Source organism: Pecten maximus, chromosome 7 (assembly GCF_902652985.1).
Source record: "Pecten maximus chromosome 7, xPecMax1.1, whole genome shotgun sequence".
Taxonomy (NCBI): Eukaryota; Metazoa; Mollusca; class Bivalvia; order Pectinida; family Pectinidae; genus Pecten; species Pecten maximus.
The window spans coordinates 43,507,045-43,521,022 of NC_047021.1; the positions used below are offsets into that span (position 1 = coordinate 43,507,045).

Sequence of the window (13,978 nt, forward strand, 5' to 3'; positions counted from 1 at the left end):
GTGAGAGCTGTTTCTATATTCCGACCCTTACCTTAAGGCCGGTGAGTGAGAGCTGTTTCTATATTCCGACCCTTACCTTGAGGCCGGTGAGTGAGAGCTGTTTCTATATTCCGACCCTTACCTTGAGGCCGGTGAGTGAGAGCTGTTTCTATATTCCGACCCTTACCTTGAGGCCGGTGAGTGAGAGCTGTTTCTATATTCCGACCCTTACCTTAAGGCCGGTGAGTGCGAGCTATTTCTATATTCCGACCCTTACCTTAAGGCCGGTGAGTGCGAGCTATTTCTATATCCCGACCCTTACCTTGAGGCCGGTGAGGGTGAGTACTTGGTTAAGCCTGTATCCCCCAGTAGGTGTCGGCGTGGTGTACAACAGGACATCACTGAACTGTCAACAGAATTTATATTGTACAACAACTAATATTAACTCAGTTTTAATTAAATAGTTCTACAATCAAATTATCAATTATCCAGGTGGTGTACAAATAATCTGTATCATAAACAGTCCATTCCAAGGCGATCTTTAGTGACTTACGACATGTAGTATATAGAGGATATCTAATATATTTCAAGAGTTTGGCTAATATTTTGATTTTTTTCACGAGTGCGTAGCACGAGTGAAAATATCAAAATAGTAGCCACATGAGTGAAATATATTTGGTATTACTGAAGATACTGATAGATATTGTTTATTACATTTTATTGCAAAATATACCGAGGCAGTTCAATCTCTCCCAGAATTCATTGCGGTCCCCTGTCAACGGCTCACAAATGTACACAAATGTACACCAAATTGTGACGTTATGTATTCTATCTTATGACGTCATATGACGGAGAGCTATATGCAAATCTTAATTTCCCCATTGTTGTTTGTAAGCAGTGTTCTGATATTTTTCACAAGTGGAAAATATCACTTTTATAGAATGAATAATTTTTTATATTTCACTGGTAAAAATGTAATAAATATATATGCACACTAGAAACTAGAACTGTTCACAGGATGGATAACTAATAACACCCTCTCCATAATCCAGGCCCCCCCCCCCCCCCCCACCCCCCCCCCCCAACCCCAACCCCACCCTCAACCCCACCCCCACCCTTGAATCACTCTGACTTAACGCAGGTTTACAGAAGGTAGATTAACTAGTGTACAGAAGGAACAGGACCTGGAAATATACTGGATTACAAATTCGAAAGAGTCCGCATTTAAGACTCAAAACTTACCAGGAAGAACATTCTCTCCTGCATTTCTTTCCTTGACAACTTCATAAGCTCCCCAGCCTTGATAAACAACTGTTGTAAAAATATTTGAAATATAATCAGCAGACATATATGTATTTAAGGAGTTTTCCTTCCTTTTGAGATTAAATCTTTAAGCTTTTTATTTCTACAAGTCTTGGTGGAAGACAAAATCAAGGAGGTAGCATTTTTTTTTTATGACGTAACAATCGATATCTGATCAACAGATCGACCAATGAAAAATATTTGTGGGTACATTACACCAGTGACATGAGCAAAAAAATTACTTGGACAAATTTGCTAGATAACAAGCCGACTTTATGATAAAATAAGATATCAGGTTATCAATCAACAATACATTAGATAGGATGATGATGATTTATACACAGGCAAAATGTCTTCATGTCAATTCAGGTCAAATTCAGGACAATTTCATGAGGTAATTTTTAGGTCAATTTGATTTGAAAGGGGCAAAATATTTAACTCATGTCAAGAAATTGAACTGAATTTAACATGTAAAAAATTTCATGTCAAATTCAGGTCAATTTCGTGTCAAATTTGTTCAGGTCAAATTTACCTCAAGACATTTTGCCTGTGTTAACTTCTTTTTTACATTAGGCCTCACTTAAAAATATCTTGGTTTGCTGTAACCCGACCATGGGTTCTACATATGGGTAGGTAAGTAGGGCTGAATTTTTTTTTATTCAAATCTGAAAACAGATTTTCAAACTTTAATAGGAAAACAAACCAGAATATGGAAATCATTATTTGTTTTGTGTTCTTAAACAGAAGAAACACACACCATAATAAAATAATTTCATAATAAAAAATTTTGAGTCGTCACATTTTTTCTGAGTCGGGCAGGTTACGCCAAACCAACTATATTTTTATTTTGGCCTTATAATGATTCAGATCATATCAATTCCTTACTCGTCCCGGTTTGATGACTTCGAAGTTGCCATCGAGTGATTTCTGAATCTCCAGCATCCTCTGGACTTGGTCTCCCTGCTTCATGCTGTTGTTAGCATGGTCTGCTACTGAACTCACAATCCCAAGGGCATCTTAAACGAAACAGAAACCAAGAGTTACCTCCCATCTACTATGGAAACATAGCAAGCTGGCAGACGCTGCCACGCCGCTGACGTGATACACAAGTGGTTCTTTCAATTAATCAAACGTATCATTGTTTCTGTGTTTTTAATTCACTAATATGTTAACCATTTGTACAAAAAGTCAATATAAATACATATTGCAAACTGTCTTGAACAATCCCAGCTTTATTACACAGGATAAAAAACTAGATTAGTTATATATTTTTTCGGGAATCAGTTGTTTACTTGCTCAAGTCCGACCGGAAGTTCTTGAGAGCAGAAATTTAAAACAAGTACGACGTTATACGTAAATTTAGACATTTAAAGTTGTGTTACGTATTGTCAATTTCATTATTTATTGCCAAACATTATCTTATTCACGTAAGAATCAGTTATGATTATCTAAATCAGGGCTTAAAGGGTTAAAACCATTTGTCAATTTCATGTCACAATAAGTGTCCTGAATTGGTCAGTACAGCCATGTTGTAGTAATGTACACTTCAACTTACTTTTTGTGTTATCATAATCGGGGGAATCCGGAGTAAGATGTTTCAAATAATCTAAAAAAAATAACAACATTTGATAATTATATCGTTTATATATAATAAATTCTCATTCATTTGGTAGACCAAAAAATTGCATAATTCTTGTTAGGTATAAGTAGTTCTTTTTGCCTTTTTTTTTCATTTTAATTCAAAAATTTTGATCCCTGATAGAGGTAACTAAAAATGAGATGTCATTATCACATTATCAGATCTTTGGAATTTTACAGCAAGCAATATAGTTTTTTAACTCCATTAAATGAATACAAAGAAATTATATAAATAAGCAATTCTAAATGTAGGATTTTAGCACCCGAGAACAGCCAGGGTAATTTTGAGGTAGGATCTCTTTGTAGTAGCTGGTGGCTACCTCATCAAACAGACCGCACAGACCGGTCTGTTTCTCAGCTTCATGAGTAACACTAACCAACACGGGAGGGAGTGTCGAACCACGCACCTGAGGTTGTGTAGGCGAATGCTCTAACCGACTGAGCTATCACGATCCCTAAATGTATATCAAGTTCATCTGGCCCAACAAGCGTGATCAATATAGTTGATATAACTTCTTTCGTTATTATTGTAAAAAAAATAAAGTTTGCATTTTTTCAAGTCCAATTTATAACGAAAATGTAAAACTACCCTGTATATATATTACACCATTAGTGAAATATATTCCATATCCAAAAATCAGGAGTCGTGTGACCTGTTTCTACCACAATAACATCGGATTGAATAAAAGGGAAACGTGGCCAAGTCTTATTTCACGTATGCAAATAAGGTGTACAGATGACAGCTGTGACCCGGTGATGTCAATAACAATTGCAGCTCGCGTCAAAGTTGGAATTCTTGCCCAATCAAAAGACCGCAAGGTTTACATCCAACAGTCAGCACATTTCTACAATGGCTTGAGAGTGGAATAACACAGGGTATTGTGGTAAAAACAGTTTTTGGACATTTAACAACTATTACAAGCAGGTTACGTAGACTTCGGATCGTCACTCTTGTCTATACTTTCGTAAATGCCCATCAGGTCTTTTTGTGGGTATAACTGGAGAACCAAGAGAAATCCCAAATGACTGGGCAGGTGACTACCGTACTTTGTGACGTTCGATCGCGGAATCACACCCCGTACTTACCTTGTAATAGGAGCTTGTACTGCGGTATCCTCTGAATCGGTTTTAACATGTGTTGTCGTATCGAAAGGCAAGCACAACGTGGGCTCATCTGTAAAACAATGAACAAATAAGTTTTAAAAACAACCAAGTAAACAGAAAGAAAAATAATATACAAGAGGCCAAATGGGCCTGCATCACTCACCTGGTATTCTTTTAAGATTTGTTGCTTTTCTGTTAATCAAAAGAACTCTATTTTTGAATACAATTCAAGGTCACATCAATGACAGAATTGTGACCTTTAAACTTCCATATAAGGAACAAACTTCCATATAAGGAATATTCATAAAACTCGGCCAATGTATTAGAAATTGCTTCTAAACAAATAAACTTTGCTCACTGACCTCAAAGTCCTTCACCACGCTCAGGAATTGAGGGAGTTTCTTGAGAGCCTCGTCTAGCACGGAAGTCATGTCGCTGAAGTCCTGTATGTAGGACGTGTACATCTTCAGAAATGGCCCCTTTTTTACGAAAATGTCCGAGATCTGCTGACATTCATCCCTGTTAAACAGAAACATCACAACAATTGTAAAGACATAGTCACAAGTGAAATATCAACTTAAACAAAAGAAAGGACTTTATATACATGCAATATGAAAAAATTCAACAATATTTACAATCTATGGTTCTCTTTCAAGGAAACCAGGTGCCTGTTCGTTTATGGGGACAAGCTGGTTTGTCTGTTTTTAAATGTAATGTTTCAGGCACAAATCGTGTCGGACCTGTAGATATATTAATGCAGGGCTAGAAAGTCTTTGTCAGGACTCGTCTGAAAGCAACATAAAATCACCAGGTCTGTCCTTATTTCATAAACAAACAACTCTGGTCCACCACTATAGAAATATTTTTTGTTTGTTTTTGTTTTCTTTTTCATATTGTTGTTTTGTCGTTATTCTTGATTACGTGCTCTTAAATCAATTAATCAATCTTTGTCCATGAATTGTCTAACTTTTTTAATGAAGGTATTTTCAGTTTATTTGTCAAGAAGCTACAAAATATTATCATATTGGCTGATTGTAAAGTTGGAAATATAATCTGGTCTGATATTAGCATAAAAACATATTGTCATTGTCATTTTCCAGAAAATAAAACTTGAATACCATGTTTAGATCATCTGGAATTCTTGATGTTTTGCTATTTAATTGGACGGGACGGGACGGGACGGGACGGGACGGGACGGGACGGGATTTCATGGTGGGGCATAAAAAAGGATTATGTACCAAACAAGTATCTCATGATAAACTCCTACCATTTGTTAACACGAGATTCCGTATCTCATGATAAACTCCTACCATTTGTTAACACGAGATTCCATATCCTTAAGGAGAACTTCGTTGAAGTTCTGTAGCTGTGGAAGGTGACTGAGGATCTTGTCCATGTACTCCTTAGGAACAATGGTTTTCCCAGCCTCCTCCTCTGCCTTCGAGATATGAAGCCGGAAATCCTAAAAAAAAAAGTTTCAAATATAATACATATCAATTTGTAGCTACTTGTTTTCGGAGATCTCTACAATTTTTTTTATTTTTTATTTTTCGAAAATTCAAACAAAAAAACATTTTCAGTTGAATATCGGAAATCAAAATCCTCTGAGAACGAAAACTTCTCAATAAGCAATCATTTTGACATATAAAATCTAATCTGTCTTGAAATGACAAGAAAAGTAATTTCTAATTTAGACATTTTTACAAGATTTTGGCCTATGGCCAGTGGCAACTGCCCCACGTGGGATTTGAATTCGCAACCCAGAGGTGGAGGGCTAGTGATAAAGTGTTGGGACACCTTAACCACTCGGCCACCGTGGCCCCTCATATTTTTTCCTGATAAAATTCAAAAGACAACAGATCTGATACAACCACGTTATTGGAGCCCAGCAGACATTTAAGTGTTGGCTTCTACGAGAGTTATTTCCCTTTAAGTTCCACCTGTACACTGAAAACTTTTTCAACATGTATCCCTGCATTAGGTTTATTTTTCACATCAACTAGGTATCTGTACCAAATCTAACATTTTTGTCAAAAATAAGGTAAATAATCGTTTGATAATAATCCCGCAGTATTACAAACATCACTGTGTAGTTTTGGAGCATTGTACAGGTACATCCATAAAACTATTACTGATGACAGTCTTATGACATAGAAGGTCCAGATTGACAACGATTAAGAATTTTCTCGATGACAATTAAGGTGGAGAGCCACAGCCATCTGTTAGCATCTCCTACAACGAAGACTTCCAATCTCGATCACATGTTTAGCATTTTTATAACTTAAGTTGCTTGCAGAAATTTACTGCAGCAAAGAGTTTTCATATATCCTGGTAACACCTTTTTTTTCAAAACAAACATTCAGCTATCTTTGTGTTAAATCTCGTAACCGGGGAGCTACATTTATATACAAAGTTTTATTTTTAAGGAATCGTTTCTGAGACAGCCCCCTTCAATAACAGTATGTTCAGGTCATTGTATCTTAGGAACATGCTGTAATCATAGGGGGTTATCTCAGAAACAATTTTTGATTACTAAAACTTCATTTATATTTGTAATTTTATTTTGGAAGCTTTTTAACGTCCAATGTCAGCTTTAAACTAGTCACAGTATACATGTTGTATTGGCTTTTCCATAACATTACAAGAATTTTAAAATATCTGAAGTTCCTAAAATTCCCCACAATTTACTGTATGCTTTCCTATACATGAATAAGAATACAATGAAAACTGTATGATAAACAGGAACATAACATTTCAATGCCTGTATACAGCAGTGCTGGGGTTGTAATTTGAGAACAAAGCTGTTATTCTGAAATACCTTATTATTATTAGTATACATGTTCTTTATGTATGGTCCATCAATGTTCAGGCTTGTAAGTGTTAGCCAGATGCACACAAAGAATAATTTCAAAACACATACTAAGATATGCTTGGTAAAATATAAGAAACTAGGATGTATTTACATCTCAATTTTGAACTAGAAAAGATTTTTTAGGGCAGACATTTACCAGTGTTCCCATTTTCATGGAAATGAATAAAAAGCAAACACTAAGTAAGATCAGTGAGAGTGGTTCTCATTAGTGGTGGGGGTATGATATAAAAATTCTCGAAAATTAGACACACAAAAAAATCATTGATGACAACTTTGAAAAGACAATTAATCAGAAATTTCTTAAAGTGTTTGTAAATTTTTGGCTTTGCCTTTTTTGTAAAGTAGCGGAACCTAGAAGTAGTTGATCTTATATTTTACCGATATATTCATTGGTCGTTTACAAGGGATTAAGGAGATTTAAATATAAAAACAACCATTAAATGCTTTGTTTGTGTTCAATATTAAAAATATTGATAACAAAGGCTAAGATATGTAATAAATGTACTTGAGCTGTAAATAAATTTTCTACAAAAGGGCAATTCTGTGCTAAATTCAGAAAACCGATTATATAATCAGAAGATTTTGACTTTCTGATTATCGAAGCTGAAAGTGAAACCCGATTCCCATCACTAGTCAACATGTATGTTGTATATGTAGAAAAAGTTAAAACACAAAATCTTAGAAATAGGAAAATGTTGTGTTTGTTTTTTTTGTCTGTTGGGTTAATGCCCCCATGAACAGCCAGAGTCATGTTGAGACAGGGTATCATTGTAGTAGCTGGTGGCTACCTCACTGAACAACATACAGGAGGTCTGTCACATGCCAACCAGAGCAACTGAGGTGAAGTGTCTTATCCATGGACATGACCATGACACCGCAGACTGGTCCATTTCTGAGCTTTCCAGAGAAACTGTACAAACCGACACGTGTAGGGAGCGGAGCGTCAAATCACTCACCTCGGATCTTCACCCGAAGTTAAGTAGTCCAGTGCTTTAACAGACGGATCTATCACAGCCCTTAAAAGTCTGGATAACATCATTAGTTTTCATTAAAATAAGAAAATGAATGGAAAATTTATGTAATATATATTGTACGTTTCCTGTATGATAACGAGAACTTTGTACTCACAATGTTCAGTAACTTAAGAACATCCACAAAAACTCTCTCGGACGAAACAATCTCCCGGGCAATGAAGCGTATCTTCTTCAGTCTCTTCTGTTCTTTCTGTAAAATAAAACACAAGACACTTTTACAAGCTGAGGTGAAAAATTGATACCAAGAGTATTAGATATGACACATAATACTTAATTTGTCACTGATCTTTGTTTTTCTTCCAAAATTGGGTCTATGTACATATTATTAAGCTTCCTATATATTCATTGTCATAATAGTGCTAAATAAAATACCAATTTTGACTCCTTATCTCCCTGTGAATAGCCAGGGTCATTTAGAAGTGGAGTCTCCTTGTAGTAGTTGGTGGCTACCTCACTGAACAACATACGAGACACCTGTCGCATTCCATCCAGACTAACCATAACTGCATAGGACAGCTGGCCAATTTCTCATCTTCACGAGAAACACAAACCAACATGGGTAGGAAGCCTCGAACCACGTACCTCAGATTATCACCCGAGATTATGTGGCCGGACTCTAACCAACTGAGCTATCGTGACCCCTTATTTATTACCAACCTGATATATTCATATATTTAATCACTTTTATTGTATAAAATCATTGATTTCATCAGAGAGGAACTGGGAATACCATGGAACATATCAGCTGCAGAAACACTCATGTACAAGTATCAGATAATTGGATATCTAATTATGAGATAAGATATCAATTTGAGACTTAATTACTTCCTCATAATCATCAGAAAAACACTTATAATTAAACAAAAGCTGAACCAGTATCTGCCAAATGCTTTAAATATTCAGCAAAAATAAACTTTTTTTCTTCTTCTGTCTTAAATTTGAGATTTCGGAAATGTTCTAGTTTTATAGGAAATGAACTGGAGTTACCTACCCTTGTTTCCTGGTCCATGTCTTCGTCCTCTGAAGAGCTACTCCCTTGGGCTGGACTTCCCTGGCTTATTGACCCACTGTCGGACTGATTACTGATGATACTGATTGGCCGATCCATGTCCTTCCCCGTCAGGTCGAGGAGTCTGGAGGACGCCGGAGACACTCTGGAAATCTGAGGAGAACCTTGAGAGACTGCAGACAATCTTCTAGAACCCACTTCATTTCTAGGAGGAAGTTCCGGGGGAGAATATTTACCTCCGGAAAAATTTAATGATGATGAACGTGGCCTTTCCGATTTAGAAAATTCTTTAATTTCAAAATAAGGATTCTCATGATCGTCTTGTGATGCGAGATTTTTACCACCACCAGATGGCGCTTTAGTTCCAGGCATGGGCGGTGGAGGAGCAGGACGTTTAGGGCGACCTTTTTTACGTGATGCAGGAAGACTTTTTGATCGTTCCTTCAATTTTTCTCGAATAATCGCCTCCTGATTAGGAGGAACTCTTGTGTCTGGAGTTAGAATACAACTATTTCCACGATTCGATACAATTTGACTATTGGATTTTTCTCTCATCTGTGGAACAGTGCTGCGATCACTTGCAGTGCCCTTAGTAATGGTATGGTTCAAGGCCATTGCACTTTCCTTCATCAGAACCAAATGACGAATATCACCAAGGTCAGATTGACTCCGATTGGTTTTTCCATTAGCCAGTTTCTTACGAATCGGTTTTGGTGGACATTGCTTTCTGCTGCTTGAAGAAACGGAGCTGATTTCTAAGGCATTCAGCGACTGGGTAGATCCTTTATGAGGATCTTTCTTTAACACACTAAATTCTGAATCGCTGTTGTACTCCATGGAATCTGGATTGCAGCACTGTCGTTTCCTGCGTGGTGGGCGTACAGGAGATGAATCCAATGACACCGGCCTAGGTTTGGGAGATACATCAAAGGCCTCGTTTATGATTTTTTCAATGTCATTCAACAACGAGGATGTATCGTCATCAGATTTGTTAAGATCGACATACCTAAATCTTACTTCTTCTGCATTTTGTTTAGGGGGAACATTCGGGGGCGGGGTTGTGGTGTCCATGGGAACAACAGCATTTTTATTTTCTGAATCTAATTGATCTAATTTTGTCTCATTTTGAGGTTTGTTGGTGAAATTAATTGATTCTCCATTACGAACTGATGAAGTCATTGATGATGTCACAGATGATGTCATTGATGATGTCATTGATGATGTCACTGATGATGTCATTGATGATGTCACTGATGATGTCATTGATGATGTCATTGATGATGTCATTGATGATGTCATTGCACAGTAAGAATCATTGTCTTTAGTTCTTTCTTCCATTAATTCAACTGCTGTTTTCTTCTCCAAGGATAACCTTTTCCTCGGTACAGGAACTGGCTTACCTCCCTTTGGTGAGACTCGAGGTATAGGCTTAGGTCTCATGTTTACTGTAGATTTTGATCTCAGTAAATTTGAATTGTCCTCTTTAACAGATATCTCACTTGGTTTCAGCTCAGACTCTGGTTTGTCTAAACGTGATATCACAGATTTTTTCTCAAAGGAGTTTACAGTCCAACTTCTAGAAACATTGGTCTTGTTCTGTTGCCCACTGCCCACTTCTGGTGACTTTCTGTCATTCGTCTGACCTATCCAGCCACGTACCGGTGTAGATTGCTGCATGATCTGTTCAGTAAATACTGACACTTTAAATAAAACCGATGAAGTATTTCTCTTTTCTTGTTGATCATTGGCACGCTGTATAGTCTCAGAACTAGGAGAGATGTCCATCGCACTTTCCCCCCTAAAACCTGTAGATGGCTTACTCTCTGGTGTGAGAGAAACTTTTGTTGGTTTTGGTGAAACAGATGGCGGTTTTCTTTGACTTTTTGTTGACAACTGTTTCTGGCCATCATTTGGTTTAACATCAGAACATGGCCCATTTTCCAATACACAATTCACACCATCATGACTGGAAAGTGATTCTTCACTAGAAATATTCACATTAGTTTGTAGCTTGTTATCTGGGTCATGACCTTGAACTTTTGGGGTCTTTGGACACACCCCATTAGTTGAAGTCTTCTTGGAAACACATTGCAATACTTGATCAACTTCCTGTGTAAGCGATCCTTGTGTACCATGATTAATGACATCATCAAAACCTGTGCTGTTGTTTTGTGCATGGGAAGAGAAGGCAGGCACAGGGACGGCTGGGGTTTTTGTCAAGGAAGGATCACAGGAGTTGTGCAATGCAGAATCATTTGGAATCTGAACCGCTGCTTGAGTGTGCTTGTGCAATTGCGGATTGGAAACATGACCTACAACATCAAGGTCACAATATAGTGAGGATATGTTTAATGTTTTGATAATTATATATACATTGTATATATAAATCAAGGCTCGTTTTTGCAGGTTACTGATGGACAAAAAAAAAAAAAATCAGAAACAGGAGTGTTTTCAGAATAAGGAAGGGGACAACTTTTCTACAGAATAAAAAAGGTATTGGATGAACTTCAAGAAATATTTAAATCTTTTACATTAATGCAGCATCATATAAACCTAATGAGTTCTATTTCGATGCTACATAGAATGAAAATGAATATGCTGGGGCAATTCGAGCTATTTCCCTTTGATGAAAGGAGCATATTGCCTATACATAGCCTAAAATGGAATGCATTTTACACATGACAGTTTACAGTTTCTAAGTTCTAGAATTCAGAAACAATTTTTTTTTTAAAGTAATTTTAACATGTACTTGTTCAAGAATACCATAATATTCTACTCTTAATTCCATAAAATAGTAAAAAAAAAAAAAAAAACTTTAAATAAAGCTTGTTTACATAAAGATATAAATCATTCATATAAATGTATACAGGCAAACTTCTAATTTCACTTCCTCAAACACTACTATACATGCTCCTGCCATGCTGGATATTGCTAAAGCAATTCATGCCCCCTACTGGCCCTTGCTAAAAATAGTAACAGTGACCTTGACCTTGACCCAAAAAACCTGAAGACTTGAACTTAGCAGGGAGAATATTAATCATTTAAGGAAACAAGAGTACCTGGACAAAACTCAGGTTTTGGTAGGTAACCCCCATATATATACCTTACCATTTGGGAATCGAACCCCTAATGTCTAGGTGAAATCTGAGTGGGTTACCACTGTGCCACAAACCCATCCACACATTTCTTGATTTCCAAATGTCATAATTACAATTATCTACATATTTCACAATTAAATGACATACCTGCAGAGTTATTTCCCTTTGCTGAATCTAGACTGGCCTGCGATGGAAGTCTAGCAGCAGGTTTATTTGAAATTGATGGCTTCTTGGAAATCTGAGGTTTGGGTTTTCCCCCAGCGGGAATCGGTCGTTTCACGCTTCCTCCATTTCTTTGTGTGTTTTTACCTAATTCTTGGCCTGTAAAAATTTAAACCACAGCAACATTAAACATCAGAACACAAAATAACAACAATACTCAATATATATTTTTTCAGGTTTTGGCACAAATTATTGCAGACATACTTATCATCTTGTGTTAATTAATGCACAATGATATTTTTGCCTGCAAAGGTGTGTCATTCATATCATTTATAAATGCCATTCCAACCACAAATTCAATGGTTAAATATACAATGCCTTCCCAAATATTTCATGAGTTACTTAAACTTTAATTAATAAAACAGCATCCAACTTCTTAATTAAAATGAGTAAAGGTTAAATAGAGGACACATTCTTACCCTGCTTTAGAATAGCCATCCAGACACAAGTTTGGAGAAAGGATGAATGATGAAATCTTAAACATTTTAAATCTCATTCAATATTTGCCTTCAGATTTACAAAGCAAAATTGTCGTTTAAAGATGCGTCTCTGGTACCTTATGATGTTTCCACCGTCAGATATTCTTCACTTAATGGTGACAATGTTTAATTCAGTTTGTGTCATAATGAACCACGGAATTCCAAAACTTTATTTTTAGAAACATGAGCCATGACATGAATGCATGTAGGTAACCTTGTGTACCAGTTTACTGGGAGACCAGGAAGTGCAAGTCACATTACCGATACATTCCTCACTAGTGTAGGGATGTCTATATAGCTACCTGGTACAATAAATTGACAGGTAAAATATGACACCAACAGACATAGAGGATATATCTAACAGTGTCTTCAGTAATACCAAATATATTTCACGAGTATGGCTAATATTTCGATATTTTTCACTTATGCATATAGCACAAGTGAAAAATTTTGCACCAGTGAAATATATTTAGTATTACTGAAGATACTGTTTGATAATCTGTTTATTATTTACATTATACCGAGGCAGCTCAATCTCTTCCAGAATTTATTGCGATCCCCTCTGTCAGCGGCTCACAAATGTACACCAAATCATGACGTTATGTATTCTATCTTGCATTATGATGTCATATAACATGACGGAGAGCTATATATATGCAAATCTAAATTTCCCCCATTGTCATTTCTAAGCGGTTAAGGTGTCCCGACACTTTAACACTAGCCCTCCACCTCTGGGTTGCTAGTTCGAAACCTACGTGGGGCAGTTGCCAGGTACTGACCGTAGGCCGGTGGTTTTTCTCCGGGTACTCCAGCTTTCTTCCATTTTTTGAAAATGGTGTTGGGATGGATGATGTGTGACTCTGCTTTGATTCTTGCATCTAATATCATAATTTTAATTTTCTAATTCAACACTTTAATATACATGTATTATATTCGAGTCGAGAGATTAAAATGGGCAGGTTTAATTGTCTAAATGTCAATTCTGAAGATGTCAGTTATATCCTATAATCTGGGTAGTAATTGATTTTTAACCAAAACCATTAGAGGTTTAATTTGAATATATTAAGCTCATTACCTTTATATGTATATATATATATATATAATTAAAAATATATAATGTCCTTGTGATGGGTATACATAGTAATAATAATAAAAAACACAAACCAGAAATTCACACTAGCGCTTTCAACATGCTTTGAGAGCAAGCTCTTCACTACACCTGAAGAGCTTGCTCTCAAAGC

The 13,978-nt window shown here is 36.5% G+C and overlaps 1 protein-coding gene across 1 annotated transcript in view; it reads right to left on the reverse strand.

Annotated features, from left to right (window-relative positions):
- The window catches only part of LOC117331235 (FYVE, RhoGEF and PH domain-containing protein 6-like), a 56,346-nt gene that overhangs the window by 15,469 nt on the left and 26,899 nt on the right, over window positions 1–13,978 (reverse strand). The window contains exons 2-11 of the mRNA XM_033889834.1: window positions 12,184–12,357; window positions 8,921–11,250; window positions 8,024–8,119; window positions 5,334–5,485; window positions 4,386–4,542; window positions 4,006–4,093; window positions 2,837–2,887; window positions 2,167–2,297; window positions 1,222–1,290; window positions 302–385 (exon numbers count right to left, since the gene is read on the reverse strand). Of these exons, the coding sequence (XP_033745725.1) occupies window positions 302–385; window positions 1,222–1,290; window positions 2,167–2,297; window positions 2,837–2,887; window positions 4,006–4,093; window positions 4,386–4,542; window positions 5,334–5,485; window positions 8,024–8,119; window positions 8,921–11,250; window positions 12,184–12,357 (3,332 nt within the window). The remainder of the gene's footprint in view (window positions 1–301; window positions 386–1,221; window positions 1,291–2,166; window positions 2,298–2,836; window positions 2,888–4,005; window positions 4,094–4,385; window positions 4,543–5,333; window positions 5,486–8,023; window positions 8,120–8,920; window positions 11,251–12,183; window positions 12,358–13,978) is intronic.